General features: G+C 45.8%; 1 protein-coding gene across 5 annotated transcripts in view; it reads left to right on the top strand.

Moving 5' to 3' along the window:
* LOC135239034 (CAP-Gly domain-containing linker protein 1-like) overlaps positions 1–13,675 on the top strand; it is a 51,562-nt gene that overhangs the window by 27,738 nt on the left and 10,149 nt on the right. For all 5 annotated transcript variants that reach the window (XM_064307371.1, XM_064307372.1, XM_064307370.1 and 2 more), the window contains 3 exons: positions 796–849; positions 6,314–6,375; positions 11,277–11,382. In XM_064307371.1, the coding sequence (XP_064163441.1) occupies positions 796–849; positions 6,314–6,375; positions 11,277–11,382 (222 nt within the window). The remainder of the gene's footprint in view (positions 1–795; positions 850–6,313; positions 6,376–11,276; positions 11,383–13,675) is intronic.

Below are 13,675 nucleotides of genomic sequence, written 5' to 3'. Positions count from 1 at the left end.
GCCCTTGTTACGTTTTAACGATCAGTGACGTTTTAGCATTTCAAGTAATTCTCTTTCATTGGTGTCTTTTATCATGTTTGACCTGAAATACATTGAAGAACCAGGAAAATTGGTTCAGAAACCTTTGCTGGAAAACAGTGCATTAATGGGTATTGTTCTCTGAACAAGTAAAAGAAAAGATAGAACTTGTATAAACCATTGCTGGTTGGTTCCAGGAATGTATTTTGGTTCATAATATATTCCGTTAGTACTTGAACTTCCCTTTTCCCCTTAATTTGTGATGGTTTGTGCACATTTCGGTGGAGTACAAAGACTTTTTTCTGCCAGATATTCATTTACTGTCTTGAGCTTCTGAACTGGATTTGATGCCAGAAGCTGATGTAATATTGACCACAGAGACTACAGAGTTAGTTTGTTCATGACATTTGTACAAGTCCTGGTCAATTATAGTTTAATTTGCTTATATAACGTTTATGTAACTGGGGGGAAAAAACAGCAGGCTAAATGATGTTTTTATGCACCATGGCTTTTGTTATGTCACGTTTTTTAAGTTGGTTTTGGTTTGATATTGCATTCTGTTAAAATAAATGTGCTTGATGTTAAGTATTATGCAAAATTTGAGATAAAAAAGATTGCTCAGTTCTAACAAATTGCAGTGGCATCGGACCTACAAAATATGAATAAAACCTGAAAGATTTAGTGGGATGAGGCGCGGGCGTGTTTGAGTGCCTCTCCACTTGACGCTTTTTGGGGAGTGATTTATTAATGGTCCGTCGTCTCTTTTTTTGCGCGCAGGCTTCCCAGCCCGTGGGGCGGACGGCGCAGGAGCACGAGGAGCTGGCGAGAGAGGTGAGGGGGCGGGGCTTGGATGTGAGGGCGTGGCAGGGCGGAGCTGGGGCTTCTTCGCTTGGAATTTACACACTTTAAAGGGATTTAAAGACGCTGGTTTTGGGGTTGTATAGGGACAAGAGCTCAGGAATATCAGCAATTTTTTTCTCTTCTCTGTGACTCAAAACGTAAATGGTTATGGCCTTTTTTTCAGGTTTAAATCCACAAAATACTGTCTTTGCCAGCTGGAATAATGCTGTAAATTGACAGGCTTGTTTAAGAAGCCGGAAGGTCAGCGAATTCTAATTTAGGAATAAAACAATGAGATCACACTCCCCATCACTTTTACCCAATCCATTTTCACAAGCTCTGGCAATGTGAAATCCCCTCATATCCTCCCTTTGGGCCATACTGCTATTTATCTGTTTTGTCTTAAGCTTTGATGGAAGGTAGATTTGTTTGATTTGTTTCATGTATGCAGCTGTGATTCTTTTCCATTTCAGTTATAACATGCAGTACCGTGCGGTAATGTGCTTTTGACTCGTCACTTAAAACAAGCGACGCTCAGTTATTTTTTTTTTTTTGAGTGAGCTGAGCCTAATTGGACCGTTCATGCTGTGGCGTGGTGCCTTTAAGAAACCGTTTGGCACGCGGACGAACATGCTATTTTTAGAGCCCGCGAGCTGTTTTTCAAAACGGTATTGAGGGTACGTGACGAATAAAAGGACTAACGTAAGCACATGCATTATTCATCAGATGAGCAAACACTTAACACAGGGTTTACATAATTCAACGTTATATACATATAACCCCCCCTCCGTTGAATCCCATGCTTTTGTTGTTGACTGGATTTACTCGCAGCAATGCACGTGCAGCTTGCTCACAAGAGTTCAGATCGGTTTGTAATTAGAATTTTATGTATGCGCTAATGCTATTAACATTATTTTTTATCATTTTTTTTTTTTGTGGGGGGGGATAATGCAGTTTGATATTGTTATCAATATCAAACAAGGCCACACAGTTAATAGTTGGTTATAGCTTAAATAATAAATGCAGATTAGATTAAAAAATGACATCTGATACAATGTGCTTATGTTGTATTTTATAGCTAAAGTGCTTAATATATCCATCTCAATCTCAGTGTTGTATGTGTATGCCCCACTCAGTCATTGCAGAAGCATCATGAAGTATATCTTCACACAGAGAGTAGTCACTGTGTGATATAGCATGCCAGGTCATGTAGCAGAAGCAGGAACTGGAGGTTTTTTTTATGACCAGGCTTGATACGGTGTTAAATACTATCTTGTTTGTAGGTTAAGGATGAGCACTAGGTACCCTTTAGTGATAGGAAAATGGTGAGCATTGTTGGCCTGAATGGCCTGTTCTTGTCATGTTATGTTGTGTTATGATATGTGTGTGTCCGTTATATAGAAACTCAGAATGTTCATGTCTGCTCAAAATTATGCTAATAACCCTCCAGTCCTCTACTGACCTGTGAGATGTAAGTACCCCAGTAATAATGAGCTCTGCTTGTGATGATGATTTGCTCCAGTCTTTTTATTTGTAGGCTTGTTTTACTTGTCCCTGTAGGATTATGGGTAGTGTAGTGAATTAAACGCACAGGGCCAGTGGTCTTTCCTTCCTCTCAGGGTAGTTAGTGTGGATCCCGTGGTCTTGGACCTCCAGATGGCAGGTAGAGTGATGCGAAAAACATGGGGAAAAACAGATTAGAGATTAGAAGGGAATAAAAATAAAAGCACTTGTACTGTGCACAGATACACTGTGTGTGTGTGTGTATGTGTGTGTGTGCGCGCGCTCATGCATGGATGTATGTGTGTGTGTGCATGCACTCAAGTGTGTATGTATGTGTGAATGTGCATTTATGTGTGTGTATGTATGTGCACAGGTGCATTTGCACGCATGCGTGCATGTGTGTGTGTGTGTTTGTGTTTGTATCCGTGTTTGCGTGTGTGAGACAGCGTTTATTACTGAAGATTAAATCTGGTGGTCCATCTAGAAAAAAAAATGGGATCATGAGATTACCAGATTAATAATGTCATCAAAAGAAGACACAGAAGAATGACTGGTGAGTGGTTGAGTCCATTGTCATCGCCCGCTGCTTTGCTTATTGGCTGACGTGCAGTTTGTTTCCCGCCCTGCCCCCATGCCCCCCCGGCCGTGACCTTGCACGTGTGGGGCAGCTGGACCCGCACCCTCAGCCCACGGCAGCTGTGTCTTCACGCTTGGCTGAGCTGCACCAGCGCTCTCACGTGTGCCGCTGAACATAGGCCCGTCCTGGGGTGACCGTCCAACCCCGCCCTCGACCCCCCACCCCAGTCCCAGGGGCCCGCCTTTTCGGGAATGCAGGCGGCCGCGTCGCGTTTGAAGGTGGTGTAAGGGGAGGAGCTGGCTGCTAATAACATGGAGAGTATGTGTGTGTGTGTGTGTGTGTGTGTGTGTGTGCGTGTGGGTATGTATGTATGTATGTATATATGTGTGTGTGCACGTGTGTGTGTCTGTGTGCGTCAGTGTGTGTGTGTGTGTCTGTGTATGTCTGTGCTTGTGTGTGTGCGTATGCATGTGTGTGTGCATGGGAGTGGAGAAACGAATTGTTGCCAATTGCGAGCGTGTGGAAGAACAGAGAGAGGAGGACGGAGGTGACAGGAGGACTGGAATCACATAAATAATGAGGATGGTGGGGGGGGGGGAGGGCGTGAGTAACAGCCAGCAGAGTGAAAGATGGGGAGGGGAGGGGGAGGAGCACGTCAGCATCAGAGAGGGCCATTACGTAACGAAACGCTGCTTCTCTCCAGCGCGTGCGGCAGCAGACCGAGTGCTCTCTCTCTCTATCGCTCTTTCTCACTCTGCGCGCACACACACAGCTGTCTCTTCCCCCAGCCCTGTTACCGTTACCGTTACCGTTAGCGATAGCGCGGGCGAACGGACATGGACGTGGCGTCACTGCAGCAGAGCTACTCCAGCCTGTACGTCCCTCACTTCCAGGTAACGCGATCCCGTCCCGCTGCACGAGAGAGAGGACGAGGGGGGTGGTTGGCTGCCGCGTGACGTCCTGGGTTTAAGCTTACTACCGCGCGACAATGCGAAGCGACCACGCTGCCTTGTTGTTGGGTTCGGCGCGAGTGTTTTTTGAATGGTCGCAGAGGTTGAGGGATATGTGCTCCCGTTGCTTGCTAGCTGACGGGCGGGTGGCAGAAATATCATGGTTTTAATTTTAATACCGCGCGGCAGTGTAAGGTAGAGATGCTGTTGATGGATGGGACAGGGATGACGGATGTGGGGCACACGCGGTATCGGCGGCGGCCGGTGTCGCCGGGAGTTAAGAGGCGGCAGGTTGTTATAGGATGGAGAATACGGGGGGAGAAACGGCAGCTCGGAACAAAACCATGCCGGCTCTGTTATGTAAACAAGCGCGGTCTGTCATCGAGCTTCTCAGTCTGTCGCTCCGATCACGCTGCGAGGGAAAGAGTGTCCTTATTTTCATGGGCTCAAAAGCAACCTGGAGGCAGGCGGCAATATGACTGCTTTGCGTGAACATAATTTTTTCAGTTTGTGAAATCTGTGAAAAAATTAATAAATACTTGAATAAAATGAGCGAGTGAGTGAGCAACGTGTAGTAGACTCTCTTTGGTGAGAACATTTCTGTGTTGATGATTAAAGACCGAGGCGGTCATTCCTGCCGTGAAATGAATTATTGGCTGTGGTTATTTTTAGTTATGCTTGGTGTGGACCGTAATTAAAGAGACTAAATTGTGGGAACAGACCGTGAAAAGCAACGGATTCTTGTCTGGCTAGACCAATAAAATCAATTTGGAAAGCCCTGCAACCCAGACCCGTGCGTGGTAAGAGATGCGCACCGTATCCCGGATGAATTAAGACAACAGATCCACAGTAGTTACATTCATATTCTGAGCGCATTAACTCCGTAATTGATTTTAATTAATATGTCTGTTTGCATTATTCTCATATTCCTTCAGCTCATTACTAATTTCACTGTCAAATAAATAAAAGGATGTTTTAATCGTTCCTCCTCGGTTTTCATTTTTGGAGTGTCCTTCAGTGGAAATGCGTAAGCATCGTTCTTCTGGAGGTCATGAGAACACTAGACAGATTCAGAACTGGAGCTGTCTTTGCATATGTGTTCAGCCCTAACCTCATGCGTTATGGTTGCTTTACCTTTGTATTCACAAGGGTAACACTGGCTCTTTCTGCTCCATGGCTAAATAAGAGGTTAAAATGGTAAAATGGACTGCAATTTGTGTAGTGTTTTTTTCCAGCAACTACAGCTACGCAAAGTGCTTTGCAATTAATGCCTCTCATTCACCCATTCACACGCACCAACAGCGAAGGACAACCGGCTCGTTGGGAGCAATTAGTGGTTAGGTGTCTTGCTCAAGGACACTTTGAAACTTTTTGCCACAGGGATCGAACCAGAAACTGTCTAGTTGCCTGACAACCACTTACCTGACTAGGTTAATGACGAGACTCGAGTTGCAGTTTAACCTTCTGCCTTTCCTGATTGCGGTTAAACCCTTTGCCATTCTATGTCGGTTTAACCTGTTGCTATCTCCGTGGTGTGTTAACCTGCTGCTTATCTCTGTGTGTGTTTAACCTTGTCTGCTCACTCGATGTCGGTTAAAACCTTGTCTGCTTATCCGATGTGTTGGTTAACCTGTTGCCTATCCGTGGCAAGTTTAAAACCTGTTGCTCTATCTCCTGTTGTTGGTTTAAACCTGCTCACTCCTGATGTTTGTCAGTTTAAAACCCCTGTCTGCTCTATCTCCTGATGTGTGTCGGTTTAAAACCCCTGTCTGCTCTATCTCCTGATGTGTGTCGGTTTAAAACCCTTGTCTGCTCTATCTCCTGATGTGTGTCGGTTTAAAACCCCTGTCTGCTCTATCTCCTGATGTGTGTTGGTTTAAAACCCCTGTCTGCTCTATCTCCTGATGTGTGCAAGTTTAAAACCCCTGTCTGCTCTATCTCCTGATGTGTGTTGGTTTAAAACCCCTGTCTGCTCTATCTCCTGATGTGTGCAAGTTTAAAACCCCTGTCTGCTCTATCTCCTGATGTGTGTTGGTTTAAAACCCCTGTCTGCTCTATCTCCTGATGTGTGCACGTTTTAAAACCCCTGTCTGCTCTATCTCCTGATGAGTGTCGGTTTAAAACCCCTGTCTGCTCTATCCCCTGATGTGTGCAAGTTTAAAACCCCTGTCTGCTCTATCTCCTGATGTTTGTCAGTTTAAAACCCCTGTCTGCTCTTCCTCCTGATGTGTGTCAGTTTAAAACCCCTGTCTGCTCTATCTCCTGATGTGTGTCGGTTTAAAACCCCTGTCTGCTCTATCTCCTGATGTGTGCTAGAGTTAAAACCCTGCTGCTCTTCTCCTGATGTGTGCTGGTTTAAAACCCCTGTCTGCTCTATCTCCTGATGTGTGTTGGTTTAAAACCCCTGTCTGCTCTTCCTCTCCAGCTCGGTGCTCTGAAGCAGCAGAACTCAAAGTACCAGGAGGAGCTGAGCCTGTCCCATGAGATGTGAGTATCTGCCCTCTTGCCAGGTGCCTGTCCCCCCGGTGGCCAATCAGGGTAGTGCACGCACATCCTTATTGTAAAGGCACTAGGTTGTAAAAAAAAAAAAAAACCTAAAATCCTGTGCACCAGGGGCGTTCAGTCTTATTTGACAAGGACTGGTGTGGGTGCAGGTTTTTATTTTAGCCCAGCACTATCACAGCTGATTTTACTAATTACCTAACCATGGTCTTCAGTCAAGACCCTGATCAGTAGAATCAGGTGTGTTAGTGCTGTACTAAAACAAAAACCTGCACCCACACCGGCCCTTTACGGATAAGATTGCTTTACATTCATTAGCTCCTGCTATCCATTTAGAGTCAAGTAGTTGTCCGTATGATAAATTGCCCATATTGGGAGTTTATGGATGGACCATCAAGCTGTCCCAGCTCGACAAACTGATTTTTCCTGGCTATATTTTGGGTTGTTTTGGGCCGCTTGCTGCGTTTGGTTTGGCCCTGCAGATCTCCTGCTGAAGAGTCTCGGGGCACAGGGGGCTGATGTAGGATCAGGTTTGCACTGTCCCATGTCCTAACCTCATCTATTACGAGCTAGAATGCAAAACTGATCCTGGTTCAGCACCCCTGCTCTGAAATGCTTGGGATGTGAACACGTGCTGGCCCGTGGTGTCCCGAATCAATAGAGGTTAGCTAGGGATGCTGGTAAAAAAAGTAATACTAAATTAGCCGTTCCAAATTGGGAGAAGAGGGGAAAAGCAGGAAATAAGACGGAGACTAGGTTTCAGTTTAGAGAGGAGGGCGGTATCACCGCCAGGGCGCTGCGTCTCTGAAGCCAGGCAGGGCCTGTGAGCTAGAGAGAGAGAGAGAGGGAGGGAGAGAGAGAGAGAGAGAGAGAGGGAGGGAGAGGAGGAACGAGTGGGGCGTGTGCTGGAGGTCAGCCGCTGTCCTTGACCGCCATCGTTTAAAAAGTCCAGCCCCCCTGCCTCCAGCTGTGAGGTTTCTGGCTTCGAGTGCCGAGAGGAGGAAAAAAACTCCAACGAGCAAAAGGTCACCCCCCCACCCCAGCGTTCCGAGCAGTACGCACATGGCTGAACGTTCCGAGCGTGACGACTCCACACAGTTATTACGGTTCAGCGGAGTTTCATATGTGTGCACCACTTCATATCAAGCAGTGTTTTCACGAGTAGCCTGCAGCGAAGAAAGAGATCGCATTTACATGCTTTCCTTTCACAGTTTCCTCTTCTACTGAAGTTGCCGATGGATTTTATATATCTTCCATTTTATGAAGCCATTTTTGAACCGTTATGATGTACCTATTTAGAGTGCGTGCCAGCCAGCCAGCCGCATTGCGTAAATATTACATGTGGGATGATTCGTTGAGGGGTTATCGGTCAGCTGAGCTCTGAGTCGCATCTTTCCCTGCTGGTCAGATCAAATGTTTTCTGTCCCATCAACCGGAACGGCTAAGCAGCGAGACTTTCACATGTGCTGCAGCCTAAAGAAACTAGGATGAGTCAGACTGAACATCGTCATCTGAATTACAGTCATTGCTGTTCAGTCAATTATGTTCTTTAACATGAGAGGGCTTTACACTGATATTTATACCAAGGAGCACATCTGCTCCTAAGTTGAAAAATTTAGGAGCACACTTAGTAGACATGCTCCTAAATTATTTTTCCAGTTAGCACATGCTTGTTTTCAGGAGAAAATGCTCATAAAATGCAATTGCCGTGGAGCCCTGTGTTTCAGGGAAGGCTTAAAGGGATGGTGAGTGTGTCAGTCCACTCAAATAGCTTTCTGAGGGACTGAGAAGAAACATGACGTGTTCTTCCTGCTGTCTTATTGGCCAGGAGGGGATGATATGATGTCGGGGATGAGGTAAGTCTGAGCTGGTCGAGCAGCTGGCTCAGATATGGGGAATGGGTACGACAGCGTCTTTTTAGGGGAAGTGCATTTCAGAGTCCCGCTGTGAGCCAGTCTGTCTTTTCCAGGCTGGGATGTCTCTCTAGCTGCAGGATGAGGGTCGTGCTTTGTTGGAGATGGTGGTGATTCCTTAGTGCCAACGTCTGAATTCCACAGCTATCAGGCTGGCATCAGAATGGGCCTCTCTGCTGCCAGCGCTTGTAGGCTGAAGGGCTTTATATAGTGCTGCCAGGACTGCTGAACTGCTGGAGAAGAGGCTCTACTGGAGTTTCAGCACACTTGGAATACAAACCGAAGTGTCTGTTTCTATATTACATTTTAATCTTTGAGTAATGGGTCAACGAAAATATAGAACATATAATTTTAGGGCACTACCTTATTGGGTCCAGCTAAAGACTTGGACTTGTAATTTAGTGGTTTAAGAACTGGGCTCGCAACTTGGAGGTTGCAGGTTCAACTCACGGATGGGGCACTGCTGTACTTTACCTGAATTTCTCAGTGTGTGTGCAGTCGTGTCTTGGATAGCAAGTTAAAATGCTAGTCCTTCAGGATAATTGCATCTGCTATGCAAATTAAAAACAATAATGACAGCTCATTTAAAAAAACACTTATTTCCAGCTACGTGCGCAGGTCCAGCGATGTTTGCATGGAAAATGATACGGGCCTTTTCCCGTAGGATATTCCTTGGACCCTTCTCTGACAGCACACGGTCTTCCTATGGAAATGTATCGGAACTCGGCTTCTCCAAAGGTTTACGTAACGTTCTGACGGGAATCGGCCCTGCTTGCCGGATGCAGCCAGCTGCTCCTTCTGTGCCTTTTGAATTTTTGACGAAGCCGCAATTAGACTGCCGACGCCATGGCGACGAGGAGCTTTGGTCCCCGCCCCATCCGCTCCTTCTGGAAGCAGTTAGACATTTGAATGGCATGTTCAGTTTGTGCGTAAGACTGTGAGTGATTTTTTAAATCATGTGACGTGCAAGACTCAGTCAGATTGACCGAAATGATTTGTTTTTCTACGCTTTTCCCCCCACACAGATCTCTTTATTTATCACTGGTTGGTCTGCAGTGACAGGATTATGCATTTTTTATACTCATGTATTATTTACCTTTTCAGTGTCTGCATTGTTTGAACTTTCAGTGGTTTCAGTGCTGGTTTGTACTGGCAGTTCTGAAGAGAATCTTGAAGCACACACTGAGAATCTTGAGGCATACACTCGTTGACGATGTTGAAGCACACTGAGTGTCCTGAAGCACATATTGAGAACCTTGAAGCACACTTAGGGGTCATTGAAGAACACCTTGAAAATCTTGGAGCATATGTTGAGATTCTTGAAGCACACATTGAGAATGTTGAAGCACACATTGAGAATCTTGAGGCACACATTGAGAATCTTAAAGTGCACTAAGAATCTTGAGGCACACATTGAGAATCTTGAGGGACATGTTGAGAATCTTGAGGCACACTTTAGGATTCCAGAGGCATATGTAGGGACTGAGACAGTGACAGGGGAAGCTGGATCTGGGAGCCCTTTGGAGTCAGCTCTGGTACGCACGTGTCACGTCTCCTGCGGCTTGATCACAGTAAAACTTGGCTCCTGCGTCCGTGAGCGCAGCTGCTCACAGTGACCTGGGGCGCTGATCGCGGATGAGCTGGCTGGCTCCGCCCCCCGTGCCCTCCACAGACTGCACTTAACGCCTGTCAGAGCCGATCCATCGCGGGACCCAGCATGCCTTTCACACAGAGACAGTGTGGAATATCGGAGCGCCATTCTGGCTCAACCGTCACATTCTGAAGCTGAAATTTCTTTTCCTCGTCGTAACTCACAACAGTAGCAATAAATAAGAGAGTTGAGATTAATTAAGAATTAATGGAATAAATAATAATTATTGTGGGTTACTGAAAAGGGCCTGGGAGTGGGAGAGTTTTGTATTGACTGACATTTATTTGCATGATGGAGGAAGCACAAGTGAATGACTCCACCAGAGCAGGGCGTTCTTTCAGAGCTGGAGGGCAGCCACTCCACATGAAGGGAGTTCTGTGCAGCCTGGCCGGTCAGACTCTTCACTTTTCACTGTCATACAGGAATGATATATAGTTTTGTCTCGTGTTGCAGTGATGACCTTCTTTTACTGCGGAAATGTGTGTCTTTGGAGGATTTAAACAGCTGTTTTGGTGTGTTAGTTGTTGGCACAAGGCACCAAAACAACTGTTTATGTTTAATTCAAATACAACGAAAGGGGGGAAAATTATAAAAATAATAAATAATTAATAATTTAAAAAAGAAAGAATACACGGCTGAAAAAGAAACGACTTTGTGGGAAGTCGGCCATTTTGTGTAAAAGTGTGATTTGGCCCTTTGTTATGACAGGCTGAGATGGCGGTGGAGTGTGTGTGTGTTGTGGTGTGAGGCAGTACGGCTGCTGTTCCGGTGCCTGGCGTTCCTCGCGATGCGTCCCCGGCCGGTGTGCTGCTGAAAGGGCCCACTGTGGCCCCGGCGACAGGGGGAGATCGGGCCCTTTGTTTCCGACGGGGCCGCTGCAGGGCCTCTTTGTGCACACCCTGCATGACCTCACAGGAGACGCCGTTTCCTTGTTTGGAGAGGCATTGTTTACGCCCAAGAAGCAGGGGGAATGAGGAGGGGGGCTGGGGGGGGGGGTCACTTGAAGGTTCTCACAGTCCATTTTAGCTTGTTTGCGCCACAAATGAGTCCACAGGTTTGTGAGATAAGGGTGACAACTTTCATAAATTTGTCCGTAGGCCCCGCCTTCTTTCTTTGCCGTCCTCTGCAGCGTTGCTGTGACGACATGCTCCCTCCCCTTGCGTGCCCGTGTGTGAGACTGTGCGTGTGCCTGTGCTTTTCACGTGTGTTGACATGTGCATGTGCCTGTGTGTGTCTGTGCCTGTAAGTGTGCCTGTGCAGGTGCCTGTGCCTGTGCCTGTGTGTTTCATGTGCGTTGACGGGCCACTGTCGATCCCCCACAGAGAGGAGCTTAGGCTGGCCGCTACCCAGAAGTCTCAGAGCCTGGTTGCCCTTCAAGAGGAGAACGGCAAGCTGGCCAATGAGCTGGGCCACGGCGGGCAGCGCAAGGTACATAGTCACCCGCCCACCGCTAACGTTAGCTTCAGCGCCATTCCCTTTCAAACAGAGCGACTGCATTTCATTAACCTTCAGGGCTCTGGGGCTTGTCTGTCCAAAACCCAGCATACAACATGAAAATGTTTATTTCAAAATCTCTAAGCTCTAGGGCTAGCATAGAGGAATTTTGAGATGTCTAGGTTTAGGATTTTCAAGTCCCATGTTATTGAATTTTTTTGTGCTGCATCTTTGTTAGGTCTAACTTGTTTACAATGTGTTTAATCTGCTGTGTAACAAAATGGCGCATGCTACCTACCTTTCGGTAAAAATGTCAAGTACAACCTGAGTCACAGAATCATTTAAGCCTCTCGCTTTTGCTAAGGTAGAAAGAAAAATTGTTTGGCTTAAGTAACAATAGCAATGTTTCAACAATAGCTACTGGGAAGTGCTGTTGTTTATGCATAATTAATGTCATTTTTAAATATACCTTTAAATGTAGTTGACTTTTACAGAGGATGCCAGTGACATTTAAGGTGATAAACAAATCATTTTATATGTGTTGAATGAATGTGGGGGTTGTAGAAAATTTTGAAACTCATCTTGTTTTCAACCAATGACAAACCACCTATATTCTTCAAGGCCCTATAGCTAAGGCTAAACTGTGGTGCAGTTATTACATACAGGAATGTTGAGTCTGGCTCAGAATGCACACACCCCAGGTTCAGATTCAAACCCTGACCGTTGACTCACAGTTGAAAAACGTAACTGTAGCACTGCAGCCGTGCTACGCCTGATTAGCAAAGTGCGGAAACACTCGCAGCCATTGTTTCTGTTCGAATAAGAAGCGGTTCATTAAAGACTGCAACAGAGATTTACGACCAGCGCTCGGTCAGTCTGTTTTTTAGGGGTCCAAGCAGCGAAGCTGGTGGAACCCTATTGTATCTGTTAGGATTATTCTTATTATTATTATTATTATTTTTCTCCGCTAAAAGTGTCTGAGGCTCAGCACCCATAAGTCCTGGCGCAACCAAATTTGGCAGGTGGGTTCCTATGGCCCCCCACTACTCAGGCACTAAAAAGCACGTAAGTCAGCCAGATGGTGGCGCTATAACAAAGGGTAACGCGTAAAAGCCCATAACGCCCACACCATAAGTTAGATGAACACAAAACTTAATCGACCTATGCATCTCAACGTGCTCTACAACTTTGCCATTGGCCCCACCTATGTCCGCCATATTGTTTGCCTGCCATTTAGACTTTTTAGTTGGGGCGTGGCAGTTTTCTCCGCAAAAATGTCTGAGGCTCAGCAACCATAAGTTGTAGACCAACCAAATTTGGTAGGTGGGTTCCTATGGCACCCCACTACTCAGGCACTAAAAATCACCTATGTCGGCCAGATGGTGGCGCTATAACAAAGGATCATAGTTTAAAAGGTCATAACTCCCACACCGTAAGTCAGATCAACACAAAACTTCATCGACTGATGCATCTGAATGTGCTCTACAACTTTCCTATTGAGAGCACCTATGTCCGCCATATGGTTTGCACACCATTTGGACTTTTTCATTAGGTGGGGTGCGGAAAAGCTGGAGCTCCAAATCCAAACGATTACGACATCGAGTAAACTTCTTTACGGCAAGCGACAACCATGGCGACGCTAGTTTTTATCAGTGAAAGCACGGTCTGACACTGCCACCTAGCGTGCATGCTAGGATAGGCGACCAAAAGTTTTTCAGTAAAAGCTTTCTGAGAGGATGAATAATTACTTTTCTTTGGCATGGATCCATTTGAAGACAGTATTGGGTGAGTTCGTTAAGTCTTTAAATCTGTCATTATGCTGAGAAATAGCTAAACCATTTCATTGATAGGTTCCGAGTTTCTGTGCAAACGCGCGAAAACACGCTGGTATAATGAAACAATGACGGTAGCCTAATACATACATGGTCCGCTTCGTTCCGTTGCTACCATAACATAACGACCTACAGCTGCAGTTTCTCGCTGCAATGACTAATATTGAATATAAACAAAAGACGCATTTTACGCTGTAGTCTGCCAATGTCTAAAATAATACGGTCCATTTGAAGACAACATCGGGTGAGTTCGTTTAGTCTCTAAATCCGTCATTGTGCTGAGAAATCGTATTCTCAATTTAATTTCTAAATTGACTGTAAGCTTAGGGTTGTAACTAGGTAGTTGTTCCGTAGGTGACTTAGTCTTAACTCGTCTTAACTATTGCTTGAATGTTCTCAGACTGCGTTGTTGCTGTTCTTGTTTGTGTTAGCGTTAATCAGTTTAAACTACTGGG

Source organism: Anguilla rostrata, chromosome 14 (assembly GCF_018555375.3).
Source record: "Anguilla rostrata isolate EN2019 chromosome 14, ASM1855537v3, whole genome shotgun sequence".
NCBI lineage: Eukaryota > Metazoa > Chordata > Actinopteri > Anguilliformes > Anguillidae > Anguilla > Anguilla rostrata.
The sequence above is the reverse complement of the archived record's forward strand: the minus strand, read 5'-3'. Positions and strand labels throughout refer to the sequence as shown.